Raw genomic sequence first — 16085 nt, forward strand, 5'->3', positions numbered from 1 at the left:
CACACATTGTTTAGTTTTCAGTTGGAAATCACAACATTGTGTCTTTTTCTGATATCTAATGATTTTTTTTTACCTGTTCTACTCCAGGCAACCTTTCTTAAACCTGAATCCTGGGTGTTTGTCAGCATTGCAGCATTGATTTCCTTGTGTTATAACAGAGGTCCTTAAGAACACAACGCTATGAGAGAGTTATTTATAAAGCCTTGTCGGTTCTCTCTCACGCAGAGCTTCTGATTTTGGATTGTCTGTTGGAGCTAAAGAAGCACGATCATCCAGTGGTTTGTTCCACACTCATTTTGCAAAGTCGTATTGGCGCACAAATTCAGTGTTTATTCAGTATTCTCAAAGGTTCTCTGGGTTTGATGAAATTGTTTGAAATGCTTGCAGGTGGTATATTTACACTGCCATTCATGGTCATGTTTCTTTTCAGGTTGTAACATCGTTCAGGAGAGTAGGTGAAATCCACACCCTTATGGCTTTCACCACCACTTAAACATTTTGGGTTAAAGCATCCACAAAGTCCTAATAGCTTCTCTCTCTCTCCCGAGTGATTCTCCTTTCATGCTGGATTTTCACATAGCCTCACATACCTAAGCCAGTCTTCCATGACCAAGATGTCAAGATGAAATTGACCTTTTCATGGTCAAGTCAGGACTATGTTAATAGCTGACCAAAACTATTTACAAAGTCTGCTAAACAATGTAATGACGTGTGACATGGCTAAGATGGAACAGGCTCACAGTGGCACTCTTCATCAGAACTCCAACAGTCCCTGAGAGTCTTTGCCAAATTTGTCAAGCTCCTCTGCTATAAGCAGAGGCAAAAGGTTTTCAGTCAACACTGAGTAAGAGTTGTGCCATTATACAGATATCTAGGAGTTAACAGTCAGATCTGTCTTACTCAGTATGAGGTCTTAAGACTTGTTACTGAGAGTACTGTGTGGAGATCATAGAATCACCAATGTCCAAAATCATCTGATTCAACTGTCCACCTACCACTGATGTTTCCCCACTACAGTGTGTTCCTTAGTACAATACCTAAATGTTTCTTGAAGACTTCCAGGGATGGGAATCCCACCACCTCCCTGGGCAGCCTGTTCCAGCACCTGCCCACTCTTGGAGAAGAAATTTTTCCTAATAGCCAACCTGAACCTCCCCTGGTGCAACTTGAGGCCATTCCCTCTCATTATGTTGCTAATTACAACATAGGAGAAGAGGCTGGGCCCTACCTCACCACAGCCTCCTTTCAGGTAGCTGTTGAGAGCTGTAAGTCTCCCCTGAGCCTCCTCCAGACAATCCCAGTTCCCTTAGCTGCACCCCATGAGATCTGTCTTCCAGACCCCTGACAGCTTTGCTGTCCTTCTCTGTCTGTGTGCCAGGGCCTTGATGTCTTTGTTGTAGTGAGGGCCCGAAACTGAACACAGTACTTGGTGTGGCCTCACCTGAGCAGAGTACAGGAGGACGATCACTTCTCTGCTCCTGCTGGCAATACTATTTCTGATTCAAACCAGGATGCTATAGACAATCCGGGCAATCTGCTGGCACATGTTCAGCTGAGTGTTGACCAATACCCCCTAGTCTTATAACCACTGTGCCTCAAGCCTGCAGCACTGCCTTGGGTTTTGTGGCTGAAGTGCAAGATCCAGCACTTGATCTTGTTGGACTTCATCCCATTGTCCTCAGCCCAGCAATCCAGCCTGTCCAGATCCCTCTGTAGGGCCTTCCTATTCCCAGACAGATTGACACTTCTTCCCAGCTTGGTGTCATCTGCAGACTTACTGAGGATGCATTCAATCCCCTCATCCAGGTCATCAAGGAAGATACCGAACAGGACAGGCCCCAGTACCAATCCCTGGGGAGCACCACTCATGATTGGTTGCCAGCTGGATTTAATTCCATTTGCCACCACTCTGTGGGCCCAGCCCTCCAGACAGTTCTTTACTCAGCCAAGAGTGTACCTTTCCAACCCACAGGCTTGCAGATTCTCTAGGAGAATAAATACTGTGAAGGTGGCGTGAAAGGCTTTGCTGAAGTCTAGGTAGCCTACATTGACAACTTTTCCATCATCCACCAGATGCGTCGCTCAATCATAGAAGGAGATCAGGTTGGTCATCCAGGACCTGCCTGTTGTAAACCTAAGCTGGCTAGGCCTGATCCTCTGGTTGTCCTGCACGTTCTGTGTGATATCCCTCAAGATGATCTGTTCCGTGACCTTACCTGGCACTGAGGTCAGCCTGACAGGCCTGTAGATCCCCAATCTTCCTTACAACCCTTTTTGATGAAGATGAGATGAGATTTACCTACATAAAATTTAAAGTGGAGAAAGTAAGCTATTCATCGGTTACACTTCAAAGTCTCACTGCTACCTTGAGTTCTGCAGTGGAGCAAGGACTGAGGTGTGACAGCATCTATAGCTCAAATATGAGTTGAGGATGTGGTGTGAACACATGCCATGGATAGATTATGATTCTCAACTGCCTGCGAACATGTGCAACTACAATATAAATATGTAAGTGAATGACACTTCTAAGAATGTAAGTCACTGCTGAAGGAAAGGGATTTTGAAAAAAAATTACTGAATGTATTCATGAAAACCCTCCAAACTGGTGCAATGTAGCTCTGAAATTTAATCAGCTCAGATGATTTAGAATTACTTGAAGCTGAGAACACTGATACAAAAGCATCATCAGAGTGCTTTGTAAGATTTTCTGTTTAATGTTCTCTGGAAAACAAAATCAACAAAAGAACACCCACCCCCCCCCCCGGAAAAAAAAAAAAAAAAAAAGTACATATACATATATACACATATATATATAAAAAATCAAGGTAATTTGGCTCCATATAAATGTTTGGGTTGTTACAGGACAATGCCAGAAGATTACCTTTGAATGTTTTTATTTTCTCTCCAATTGTCTTGTAGAGTTAAATATACAGGGGAATGTTTCAATCCTAAGAAATTAGTATTTACCAGCAGAAAATTACTCAAGCACCCTTGTTTTTCTTTCAGTGGTTGTTTCATGTCAGTATGGCCTGACTACTTCATGCTGAAGCTAAGGGTCTGTTCAGAACGGCTTATAAACCGTGATGAGGGTGGTGGTTTTTTGGGGGTTTTTTTTGGAGAAAGAGGGAGAGCTATAGCATGGAATATAGCTATTAGAAGACAGAGAGGACTGCTTAAACCTCGCATTTAAGGGAAAAAGGAGGGCCTGGGAAACACCGGTCATTTGATCAGCTTTTTACTTTGATATCTGCAAGATACTCATCGAGCTTATTTTATGCATCAGGTGTTTTTAAACAACACGGAGTTTTCAGGGATGGCCCTTATCAAATTGCTTTAGTTTTGTCCTTAGGTGGGGTTGCTGCTCTGCAGAAGGCAGATGGTAGTGGTATGTTTGACTTCAGTGAAACTTTATTAAACCTTAAGCACGTCATGCAATGAAGTGAAAGCCATCTTACTTGAAAAAGTGGATTTTGAGTGATTGCATAATGTCACAGTAGGGCCACATGGGGTCTGTTTGGTCCATTTTTATTCTGTATTTTTATTAGCAGCATTATTGGTGAGTTTTCTAAGTTCACTCTTGTCTGAACCTGCCTTAGTCTGCAGAACAGAACTGATACAGAACATTGTAAATTAATATGATAGCACTCAGAAAAGGCAAGTATGAAGTACTACAGTTACCAAGTGAAATCAAATGCATGACTTTAAAATGCAGTATACCCCACTGAAATACTGCAGAAAACAATAGTTTTAGTGTGGTCAGCAAACCAGTACTAAATCAACAATGTAAGTGATACTGTTGAAGGTAGAGGGAAGAAAAAGAAATCTCTGAGGGGTGTATTAATGCAAGTGTCATACAATGCAGGAGGGGAGAGGTACGCCCTGCTGAAGGTGTACTGTGTCCAGACCTGAGCACCTTTAACAAGCAAACTGGAGGAGAATGGGAAGGAAAAAAAAATTAAAAGATGGACCTACAAATTATATGATAATGAAATGTTTCGATTTGTTGAGTTTAAAAGGAGAGAGGCTGAGTGGACATTATTTGTAATTATGTAAGATCTCAATAGAGGAGGATTATAAGAAGCTCTGTCGGTGGAGCATGAAATAATCAACTTCTTAGTTGTCACAAGGAAAAAAAATTGAAACAAAAAGCATTCTAATAATTAAAGTAGTGTCAAGGTTATCTAGGGAAATGGTGGAATTTCATTTCCTGGGAGTAATATAAATAACCAGTAGGAGTCATAAGATGACCTCTGGTCTTTCTGGCCTCCACTTGCTTTTACATACTGGTATGAGCAGAAGTTTGATTACGTCAGTGGCTGTCACTGCGTTTAGCCCTTATGAGACTCCCAGAGGAAAAACCAGTGCATGCCAAACCGTTTTTCTGTCCTAGAAAATTCACTGGTCGAATAGGCCTGAGTGTAAACACCTATGAAGTAGCAAGGGCTGCAGAACTTCCCTTCAGAGGAGTAGGAATAGAAGTTCAAACACAAAATGTCACAGCTGAAATCTGTGTTACGCTCTACCAAGTGCCTGAGGACACACACCTATTGGAGGTGGTAGCAAGAAGTGAAGTTCCAGACCATTCCAGTCATCAAATGGTCCATTATGATGGTAATTAGCAGCACAAATACAAAGCAGCAATATGTTTTCCTTGTCAGACTGATAACGTTTTGTCCATGATCTTATTGGCAGTGCTTCCAGTCACAAGTGTGATTCTGGTACTTTGCTCACAGAGCCAGCATTGTCATGTTTTGCTGTCATGTTTTGCTGTTACTGGCATCCATAATTAAATGTGTGCATCATCCTGGAAGCATCCAAGTAAAATGATTTGCTGTTTGCTTTTCAACTTCTTGAAAAGGTTAAAAATGAGAACTTTCTCAGTGCTACATCTGTCCTTTGTCACAGATCGTTCAGGCTCTGGTTTTATTTCTCTTTTCATTATGCTGCTTAATTCTTCAAATTTAAATTTCAATCATCTTTATACGGTCACAAGAAGATGAGAAAGATCAGAGAATGTATATCTGAAATGCTGGTTTAAGCAAAATACAGTCTCCGAAAGATCTTCTCACTTCATCTACATTTGGGCCCAAAGAAACAGCTTTTCTGTTACTCAGGGGTGGGAGTGTGCCCAGGTTTTTGCTTTCTTCCCAGCTATGTTTTATTGATCAACGTAAGCAAAGTGAGAGCCGGAATTAACAAGCTAACAGCCACTCTTTGGCCTATGTAATGGAATTTCTCTTATCACTACCGATAATCTCTCTTGAAAAGAAAACATGATATTGAAAAACCAGGAGGACATCTGGGCCACGTAACTCCAGAGTCATGACTGGCAATTGTTTGTGTGTGGCAGGTACAATTGCACAGGATAAATGGCCAGTTTCAATGCCCAAGAATGCTGCTGCCCCTGTTCCGTTTAGTGTTACAAAAGCAGACCAGTATTCGACCACTTCAGACGTGCTGGTTCATGAGAACTCCTGAGAGAGAGAGCTCAGCTGCCTGTTTTTACGCATGCACAGAAACATGAAGGTCTGAGACGTCTCACAGGGTCACACACAAAGTCTTGGGAAATTGGGAATAAGAGCTGTTTCTTGAAGCTCTTGGTTCAAAGTCTGAACCACAAGATCATTATTTTCCCCCACATCACTGAAGTCTTGTTTCATCACTTCCAGCAGCTGATAAATCACTTGCCTGAGCTGCTTCAGCATCAGAACTTTGAAGCCAAAGGCAAGAAGCGTGTGTAGAAGCCATCAATTCATCAAGATACTTTAAGATGCATTTCATGAATAGTTCAGACTAAAAGATATTTAGCTAGGGGTTTGTTTGTTTACTTAAAATTGATTTCATTTCCTAAAGAGTTAGTTTCCCCTTCAGGAAGCTGAGAGCTGCTGATGAATGTCTGCTGGGTGAAATACTCAGTTCCTTAAGAGGCTTTGTCTGATGGTCTCTTTGCAGTGATCATTCTCTGTTAAGCCTTATGTCAAATTGCCCCATAGTTACCTTATAATCACTGTATGTGTCCACATTTTGGTGTTAGATTGTCCTGAAGACAGGGATCTATTGGAAAGAGTCCAGCGGAGGGCTACAAAGATGGTGAAGGGCCTGGAGCATCTCCCCTATGAAGAAAGGCTGAGTGAACTGGGTCTGTTCAGCCTTGAGAAAAGAAGACTGAGAGGGGACCTGATCCAGGTCTATAAATATCTAAGGTGTGGGGGGGCAGAATGGCGAGGCCGGACTCTTTTCAGTGGTGAGTGCAGACAGGACAAGGGGAAACGGCTGGAAACTGCAGCATAGGAAGTTCTGCACAAATGTGCGCAAGAACTTCTTTACAGTGAGGTGACGGAGCACTGGAACAGGCTGCCCAGGGAGGTGGTGGAGTCTCCTTCTCTGGAGATGTTCAAGACCTGCCTGGATGCCTACCTGTGCGACCTGCTGTAGGGAACCTGCTTTGGCAGGGGGGTTGGACTCGATGATCTCTGGAGGTCCCTTCCAACCCCTACAATTCTGTGATTCTGTGACAAGGACAATTACATAGTAATTGTAAAATAGTAGTTGTAAGTTTTCTTTCACTGAAACCCTGCAGAGTTTGCTTTTGGGTATGTCTGCACTGTGACCTGGTGGTGTTATGGCAGCTCATGCAGATGGGCAGCAAGGTTTAGGTATCATACAGATGTGCATTGTTCATGGCTGTCTCTCGTGTTAAGTCTGGACAATGATCCATGCTGATCAGCAGCCAGCCTGGCAGGATGAAGGCCAGCTTGGGCTCATCTCCACCTTATGGACTTTGTTAAAACTTTCCTGAGATTGGAGGACATTTCTATCCAGTCCTTTGTGGGACAGTTAAATTTCCTGTGCTTTTTGTTCCCTCATTTTATTCTTGTAGAATTGACTGCACTCACTGTATACACTGCAAAAGTATTTTCTTTTGTCTCCTTTACCTGGGCAGTTCCTTTATGTCTTGCTCATTATATTTTCCATGTTTTTCATTACATACAATTGGTCCCATTTCTTCTCTTCTCCTGGCAGAGCCATGCTGATTTCCCTGTAATGTCAGTTACTGTTTGTCCCATTTGTCCGGCTTGTCTTTTACACAGTGCCCATTCTTTTGCAGCAGGTCATTGCCACTGCACATTTTCCAGTGGCAGTCAGACAACACTTGAAATATTTTGTTCATTTTCTCTCTTTGATGCATGGCTTGAGTTTGTTTCTCCATTTGAAAAATTCCAGTTATTTTTTTGGTTAGTAAGTCACAAATCTGCTTTCCTCTAGGTCTGGTATAGTCCAGGTATGTATTCCTTTCTACCTCTGCTTGGGCATCTGTTCATAAGTGCTTCCTCCCTCCAGCAACTGGTGTTTATTCACCTTACTTTTATCTATCAGACAATATTGCTGACCTAGGATAGGAATAAAAGAAGTAGTAGTAAATACTCAGAGCTGCCAAAATAATGACATACCATTCCATATCTGTGACAGTCTGTTTCAGATTTTCAGATTATGAGAATTTACTTCATGCTTCATACTTCATCAAAGTATGTTGCATGTAGAATGCGGTGTGTATTTAATGTACGCAGTTTTTACGTAGGTATCGATTGCAAGGAGCTAAACTTCCTAACAGTTAACCTTTGTTTCATAGAATCATAGAATGGGTTGGGTTGGAAGGGACCTCAAGGATCATCAAGATCCAACCCCCCCTGCTGCATGCAGGGCCACCAAACTCCATATCTAATTTGGCTTTTTTTTTCCAAATTAGGCTGGTGGGATGGAAAGATCCTTAGATAAGTATATAAAGAAACATCTGCTGAATCAAATGAATTTAATCAAACGTTCTGTCTCAGAGGAACTCAAAGACTTTTGAATGACTTTTGAAGAAGAAATTTACAGTGGAATTTAGGAATTCAGAGTTACAGTTGCTGTGGAGTTTTAATGCTTCTGTAGTAGATGAGGTCCAACCAGGATTTCCAGATTTTTGTAAGAGTTATGAGGGTAATGATGGGGTGATCTGAGCATAGTTGAGAATCAGTGATAAACATTTTGTGTCCACATGGATGGCACCTTGCTTCGTACATATTGGGTGGAAATGTTTATGTGCAGGTAAAACAGCTATTTTACAAGAACCAGATTGAGTTTAGGGATGCGGCATGTTATTCACTCTGATTTCTCACTGTTACAAGTTTTAACTTGTGTTTTATGCATTTTTTTTTTTTAATTAAAAAAGCACTGTCACAGCACTAATGCAGGTGGGTTATTTTCCCATGTATTTACAAGCAGAAATACAAAAGCACAAATGAGATGCTGCTTGGAAAGGTTGTGAAACCTTATCCTGTTTTTGTGAGGGGAAAAACAAAAACAAAAAACTTATACCTGTGTATTAATCCCTGTTGAAACTTAATCTGAACTTATATATCTATATATTCATCCTCCTGGTCTTTCTGTGTGTGTGTGTATCTCAGGGTATGATTTAGCAGTGGGTTGTTAGGGTAACATGGTTAGGTTGCAGTTGCACTTGATGATCTTGAAAGTCTTTTCCAACCTTAGCTATTCTATGATTTTATACATATATTTATATATTCTTGCTCTGGGTTCGTGTAGATAGATATTTTCTATAATTTTTCACATCTCTCATAATTAGCATTCTGCATAATGATGTCCATGCATTACGTTTTCTCCCATTTGCAATGAGCTGGTCTGAAGGTGGCAGAAGTCAGCACCAAAGCTTCCCATCTTCCTTATGTTTTGGTTTCTTGTAGGTTGCTGATTTGGACAAATTCCTTCTCTTTGAGTACTGCAGGGGCCTGCTGCTGAATCTCCAAACCATCACATGGAGCTCATCAGTGAGCACAAGGTTTACAGAAGATATGTCTGAAGGACACTCCCAAAGGTTGTGTTTCCCTGGGATGCTGAGATTTTCAAGTTATATACACACACATGAAATACCTGGAAGGCTGCTCTCAGAGACATGAGATGCTGTGGGTACATGGAGGAAAGTTCACTCACTGTGCTCTTCTGCCCTTCCCTGTGCTCTGGGTGTTGTCGGGAGAACTGCACTGGTGGGTGGCAGTGCCCTGGGCCTGGCAGAGTGCATGACAGTAGGTAGCAAATAATTAGCTCTTCTTCAAATGAAAGAAAAATGTCGTGAGCTTACAGTGCTGCTGTGTTTAAAAAAAAAAAAAAAAAAAAAAAAAAAGTTTTGTTTGTGGACTTTAAAAGTTTGGCCATCAACTGTAAAACTTAGGATTAGACTCAAGCTCTTTGTTTTAAGCAGGCATGTCCAGCCCATGGCCCACAGGCTGCATGCTGCTTGCACAGCTTGTGCTGAGGACTCAGTGCCCTGTGCCATCGTGGCAGCATTCACTGACATTTATGAACATTTATGGAGACCAAGCAGTGGGTGTGAGCACAGCGAGGCGCTGCGTGGTGCATTTCAGCAGTGGTGACTGTGACAGTGGGTCACCTCCACTGGTGCACGTTGTTACACGTGCGCAAGCTCTTGCTCATTGCTGCTGAAAATGCAGAGCTAATGGTGGTGACCGAGATGAAAAAGAGTGTTTTGTAGACACTGTGATGTTACCGTGCCCTTTTATTGGTCGTCGTTTCCATGGAAATAAATAGAAGGCATTACTTTCGGAGCAGTCTCCATAGATGTGGCCCTTGGCAATTCTACTATGCTCCCTGTGGCCCAGGCAACCCAAAAGATCGGATGCCTGTAGTTTTGAGGGCTGCTCCGAAAGTAACGCCTCCTGTTTCATGACGTTGACCCACAACACCAGAGGCGGATGTTGGCGGTAGGGCGGTAAGGAGCGAACCTTCCCCCACCATCCTGCTACCTTCTGTTGTTGCACTTTGTTGCCGCGTGGCAGATGGCAGCCGAGGGGCAGTCTGACGGAATGGCCAACGCGGCGCTTTCTGTACCGCTCCTTTCTCACAGCGTGCCTCTATTCACACTCTTCCTCCGCTTGTTTGGAGTGTTTTTTCAAGGCCGGCAGCAGGCTGAGGTGTGAGTCTTCCCAGCCGATTGATTCTGAGGGCACGTGTATCGGCTTCCTCTTTTGTTTCCTCCTCGGATTTGCTTTAGCACGGGGCTTACGCAAACACGGACCACTGCTGTGCAATATAAGCTTTGCTTCCTGAACTACTGTTTTCCACTGGGTACGTTTTACAGTTACAACTTCAGCGGCTCTTCTAGAGGGAAGGATGTCATTGCGGATAAATCGGGTATCAATCTTCTACCGCGACCCGAGGGCCGCTTTCCCCGCGGCAGCACGGCGGGGCGCCTCCCGTCCCAGCGCAGCGCCTCGTGTGCCGATCGCTGCGTCCAGCCCGCCGCTGCGGATCGGGCGTTCCCGCGGAGCGCCGCGCGCGTTGGCCGGATGGCGGCAGTGCCCCTCCACGCACGGCCCGAGGCCGCCGCTCGGCGCCGCGTTCCGGGGATTTCTGTCGAGGCGTCGGCTCAGGGGCTGGAAGGGAGCTCGGAAGCAACAGCCCAACCCCCTGCTAGAGCAGCTCACTGCAGAAGCCGTACAGGAACGTGCCCAGGTGGGTTTGGAATATCTCCAGAGAAGGCAACTCCGCCACCTCTCTGGGCAGCCTGTCGCAGGGCTCTGACACCTCACAGTGAAGTTCTTCTTCATGTTCGTATGGAACTTCCTTTCATGTTCATATGGAGTTCCGCTTTGGGCCTATTGCCCCTTGTTCTGTCATGGGGCACCACTGAAAAGAGCCCAGCCTCATGCACTTGCCTCCCTTTAGATATTTACGCAGGCACTGATGAGATCCACAGAATGGCCAGGGTTGGAAGGGACCTCAAGGATCATGAATCTCCAACCCCCCTGCCACAGGCAGGGCCACCAACCTCCACATTTAATACCAGACCAGGGTGCCCAGGGCCCCATCCAACCTGGCCTTGAACACCTCCAGGCACAGGGCATCCACAGCCTCTCTGGGTTCACCACTCTCAAAGTGAAGAATTTCCTCCTGACATCCAACGTAAATCTCCCCTCCCTCAAAACTATTTCCCCTTGTCCTGCAGTTATCTACCCCCTCAGCCTTCTCTTCCCCAGGTTGCACAACCCCAGGTCCCTCAGCCTTTCCTCATCCAGGAGATGCTCCAGGCCCCCACCATTTTTGTGCCCCTTCACTGGGCTCTCTCTCCAGCAGTTCGTGTTTACTGAACCGAGGAGCCCAGAACTGGACACAGTGTTTCTTTCCGAATGGGCACTTTACGTTTATGCCTTTAGATGTGTTCGCAACTTTCACGCCAGGTATATGCAAGAAAATGGGCAGTGTGTAAATGAGATGGCTGTGGGCAGCTCTCACAAGTGCGTAGGTCTGTCCCTCACAGGGCTTCGCATGGCTGGGGGAAGCAGTGACAGTCTTACAGAGCTTTCTGCTCTCAGCTAGAGCTCAGTGGCAGTGCTGGAGGAGGGAGAGCCCAAATCTGCTCGGAAACATCAGTGTCTCAGTGTTAATTCTCACACTTTGGCTTTGCTGTTCCTCTTTGAAAGCCAAAATTTTAAGAACAAAACCAAAGAGAACTCCATACGTAGAGCAGCTGCTGGCAGCCCCTTGCTCTGCTCCAAGGGATGCAGCAGAGGTGATGAATTCGTTAACTGCGAGAGGAGATTTCATTTCATACTTCACTTTTACAAAAAAACATTTTTGGTTTTTGTTCTTTTCACCGTGACTCATCAATGGTGGCTGCCTGATGGCTGTGCAGGGTGGTTGGTTTTGGTGTACAGGTGTGCGAAATGTCCTGCAGCTTTGAAGCCCAGAGGAGCACACAGCTCAGTTCCCTGAGGTTGATGTGAGTGGCGCAGTTCTGTAATTTCATATATCACACTGTGCATTGAAAGTGATGCTTAAAGGCTCACCCCGCTACCAACAGTTGGGTGGCTTTGGGAGAGAAATGGGGTGGTGAGCGTTGGACTGTTAGTGGCAGGTGAGGGCTGAGCTCGCAATACCGAGTAAAACCCCCGATCAGCTCGTGCCAATTAGACGAAGCGTACACCGAAAAGGCAATTTTGGGGAGCGAGCCGCGAGGAGCGGTAGCGAGAAGCGTTTCCCCGCTGGGTCGGGGTCAGGCGCTCCCGGCGCGGCGCCGGCAGGCTCAGCCCGCAGCGCAGCAATAGCGCTGCTCGGCCGCAGGGGGCACCGCGCTGCCCCGGCCCCGCAGCCTGCGGGCACAGCCCCGGCCCCAGGGCCCAGCAAGCCGGGCCCTTCTCGCCTCCTGCTCGCGCTGACCCCGAGCTCCCGCATTAAGAGATCAGCGCTGGCTCCCGCCCGGCTTCCGCGAACGGATTTGGTGTCAAGGGCAAGGAAAAGCGGCTGCTGCCCGCAGCGCCGCCGGCCCCGGGCTACCGGGGAGGGCCCAGGTGAGGTTACCGCAGCACGGCCGCCCCCCGGCTCCAGCGGAGGGCTGCCCGCGTAGCCGAGGCTCCCCGCGTTCCTAGAGCGAGGGATCTCCGTAATCCGTGCGCAGCACTCACGGCTTCCTTCCCGTTTCAGGGGGGTTTGTAACAGCTCGAATTAACGCGTCACCTGGGAAGGCACAGTTCCCACATCCACCGTCTTATGACAGCTCGGTAGAGCCTATGAGCTGCGCTCGAGGCAGGGGATTCACGGGGTGGGTACAGTAAGTGGCCCTGGGTAGCAGGGCACACTGCACACAAGTTTCAGAAGGCAGGAGAGAAAGAGACACTCACTGGCTTCCAAGAATGTCGACTCCTATTTCAAACTTAATTTAATTCTTATGGAGAAAAGAGTTCCTTCAGGAGCAGCCAAAGTTTAATCAGTAACACAACAGTGATTTAAGCCCAATTCTCAGTATCTTAGTCATACAGCGCTGCTGCTGCAACTGATTAGAAACCCCATTTCATTGAAATATTGCATGGAAGCATGCAAATTCCAGTGTGGAAAGGCAACAGTCACTTCATCATTTTAGATCCCGTGTTAACGCATCACCAGCTCGCACATTCAAAGCCTTCAGAGAGAAATTTAACAGTTGCAGGAATAATAACCACCCACAACCCCTAATTCGGAGCCACTATCCTGAAGGCAAATCAACAGATCTGGGACATCAGAATCAGCCATGGGGTGGGAGGGAAGTCACACTCCATGGGCACGGCTCAGGGTTAACTGCTTTTGTGTACATTCCCCAGCACTTGGGCAGTAGCATCCCCTCGGCCATCCATTACTTCTCGGGTTCCTTCCACACTGGTTACAGGCATAAATTTGGAATACACACTCAAATAACACTTTCCAAGTTACAAGAATTATTATTCACTTCAGGTCATTTTATTCTTTATATTCTCTACACATTTGAACTTGCTCAGTAAATTGTAACAGAATGCTTAAGTATTTAAAGGAGAAAAAAAAACAAAAGCCACAAACAGCACAAATCAGAGCCAGCAAACAGTTGGTCCCCAAAGAAGAAAGCCAGCAATCAGTTCAATAAACACACTTGATTTATTTTGTATAAAAAGGGGTTAAGTTTACAACTAAACTTTTATAAAAAGTTTAGCATGATTAAGTACATCATTACACTTTTTGCAGAAACGTCAGTTTCTGCCACTATACAAGAAAACTCTAATTAAAGAGTTCACAAGGGTTCACTCATATATATATATTTATATATAAATATATACACAGCATTCAGTCCTAGGTTTGGGTCAGAAAGGCAATTTCTGACCCCAGACTCTCCTAAAAAACTGAACACCGGATCCTTCTGGTACTCACGCTCCACCTTTGGAAAAAAAGGCAAAGTCTGCTTTAAAATGGGCATCTCCGCGCGTGATTTTGTTTCGCTCCCCATGTTGGGAATAGTATATAAAGGAAGCCTTCCAACTAGGGAAAGGGTATTTAAGAGTCTCTTCATAAATAACTAGGTTCAGTCCAACTTGAGGAATGGGGTGGGGGATAAAGATCGATCTTGATTTGTTTTCTTCTTTATTCACTTTTAAAGGTCCTTTTAGTTTAGTTAGCGTGGATTTCTCCCCTCCAGATGCAGCTGAAAAATTCAGCACCTCAAGAAGAAGAAAAAAAGAAGATCCCGTAGACGTATTCTTGTGCAAAAAAAAAAAAAAAAAAAAAAAAAAAAAAAAAAAAAAAAAAAAAAAAGAAAAAAAAAGAAAAAGAAGAAAAGAAAAAGAAAAGCCTCCTCAGTGGAACACCTGCAAGAGATTGAAAAGAGGCGTATTTAGGAGCACGCTAACAGGGCAGAGATCCGGACAGACTGGCGCCAGGGAGGAAGCCGCAGTTTGAACATTTAACCAAACACTCAGAGATTGGGCAAACCCTGGCGTCCAGATGCAACACATACATGCTCACACACTCGCTCTCGAGAGCGCAGATCGAACATTAAAATAACACACACTCCAGGGAAAGGACAGGAGGAGGATTCTCAGCCCAATCTCTGGCCGGATCTCTGCAACGCAACGCTCAGAGGCGCCAGTCTGCCTCTTGGAGCAATTACTTGATTAAAAGCAGTCTCTTATTGAACCGATAGCGCAGACAATCCCACATCACAGGAGGGAAGGAACGCTGCCAGGATTCCCCGCTTGGCAGCCGGGGGGCCGGGCAGCGCCAGGGGCGCACAGTGCTGGAACCGCTCGCGGGTTGCCTCGCTTGTTTTACTATTGACAAAGCGTCTCCGCACCAACTTTTAGGACTGCTTTCTGCGAGCGGCAATCAACTTCAAATACGGCTTCTCCCCCCCTTTCTCTCTCTTTAAGTGGAAGCGCTCTCGAGTTTACAAGACAAGCGAGACGGGCTGTACTCACCGTACGATTCAGCCACAGAGCGCTTTGCTGTCACTTGCCATTAGTTCTGAGGGAAACTCGGCTGCCTGCGGGGAGAGAGCGGACAGAGCGGGCGGCGTGAGGGCGGCTAAAGGAGGACAGGGCAGGGCTGGGGCCGCGACCCGGAGCGGTGCCTACCTGTAAGGAGAGGATGCTGATGTCTGTGTTGAGCGTGGTCAGCGGGGTCCGGGAGGCGGCGTTCTGCCCCGGCCGCTGGTGGTGGAGGCTGACGATGGACGGGTGCGAGTCCAACGCGATCTGCAGGTCCAGGATGTAGTCGATGACGTGCTGCAGGATTTCCATCTTGCTGACCTTCTTGTTCTGCGGGATGCTGGGCACCAGCTCCTTCAGCTTGGAGTAGCAGTCGTTCATGTTGTACAGCAGGCTCATGGGGTCGTCCACCGGGGTCTTGCTGCGGGAGATGCCCAGGTTGTGTTCCGAAAGACCGTTCTTCCGCACGGACCTCACGGGGCTGAAAGCTTTCATGCTGAAAGGCGGGCGCGGGGAGAGCGCACGGAGCCTGCGAAGTGCGCTGCCTACCGTTCCACTCTCGGCGCTGCCGGAGCTCGCACTGAGGTGCGGGGCCGCGCGGCCCCTTTATAACCGCCGCCGCCGCGCCCGGCCCGTGCGCGCCGCCATTGGCCGCCGCCCGTCCGTCCGTCAGCCGCGGGCCGCGCTCACTGGCGCGGAGGGGGCGCGCGGGCTTCCGCGTGCCGGGCCAATGGCGGCGGGGGGCGGGGCGGCTCCGCTCAGCTGAGGGAGTAAATACTGCGCGGCGGGGAACGGCGCGAGAGCGGCGCGGGGCCCGGCGGCGGCGCTGCGAAGAAATGCAGAGCCGCGCGCGGTCTGCCGTCGGGGAGGCGTTCGACTTTAGGTCCGGCTGCGGCGTTCCGTGCTTATCCCGTCCCCCGTTAGGCGGTGCCGCGGGGAGGCTCGGCTTAGCGGAGCGCCCGCGCGCAGGTGTAGCACGGGGAGTCCGCGCACCACACGTGGGAATGGTTCCGCGGTGCGCCGCGGTGCCGGGCTGGGGGTCGGGGAAAAGGCGGCCGTGTGCCGTCGGAGAGCGTTCACGAGGCAAGTAACGGCAAGCCCCGGCGGCCGCTGCCGCCCCGTGACGCCGCGCACCGGAGGGACGCTGCGTGCCGGGCCGCGGCCGGGCGGCAGAGCTGCGGGCAGCAGCGCGCGCTCCGTCCGCTGCTTGTCTCTCGGCCGCGGCTCCCCGGGGGCGGCGGCCCCGGGCGGCTCCGAGCCGCGGCTCCCGGCCGCGTCCGCGCGCGCGCGCGCGCGTCTGGTTGC

The 16085-nt window shown here is 47.5% G+C and overlaps 1 protein-coding gene across 1 annotated transcript; it reads right to left on the minus strand.

Annotated features, from left to right (window-relative positions):
* Positions 1 to 14119: 14119 nt before the first annotated feature.
* On the minus strand, positions 14120 to 15353 carry ID2 (inhibitor of DNA binding 2). The gene is made up of 3 exons (XM_042889444.1): positions 14928 to 15353; positions 14772 to 14836; positions 14120 to 14162 (listed from the first exon to the last, which is right to left on the minus strand). The coding sequence occupies exons 1-2, from the start codon at positions 15273 to 15275 to the stop codon at positions 14780 to 14782; spliced, it is 405 nt and encodes a 134-aa protein (XP_042745378.1). The 5' UTR covers positions 15276 to 15353; the 3' UTR covers positions 14120 to 14162; positions 14772 to 14779.
* Positions 15354 to 16085: the final 732 nt, after the last annotated feature.

The sequence above is a fragment of the Lagopus leucura genome, unplaced genomic scaffold (assembly GCF_019238085.1).
Source record: "Lagopus leucura isolate 7727_CA_CO unplaced genomic scaffold, USGS_WTPT01 Super-Scaffold_73, whole genome shotgun sequence".
Lineage (NCBI taxonomy): Eukaryota > Metazoa > Chordata > Aves > Galliformes > Phasianidae > Lagopus > Lagopus leucura.

What these genes read in the sequence shown, in the direction of transcription:
- ID2 (XM_042889444.1), bottom strand. Translation starts at nt 15,275, where the DNA reads ATGAAAGCTTTCAGCCCCGTGAGGTCCGTGCGGAAGAACGGTCTTTCG. An exon ending in TCAGCATCCTCTCCTTACAG is followed by an intron (nt 14,837 to 14,927) that starts GTAGGCACCGCT and finishes CTCTCCCCGCAG; the next exon opens with GCAGCCGAGTTTCCCTCAGA.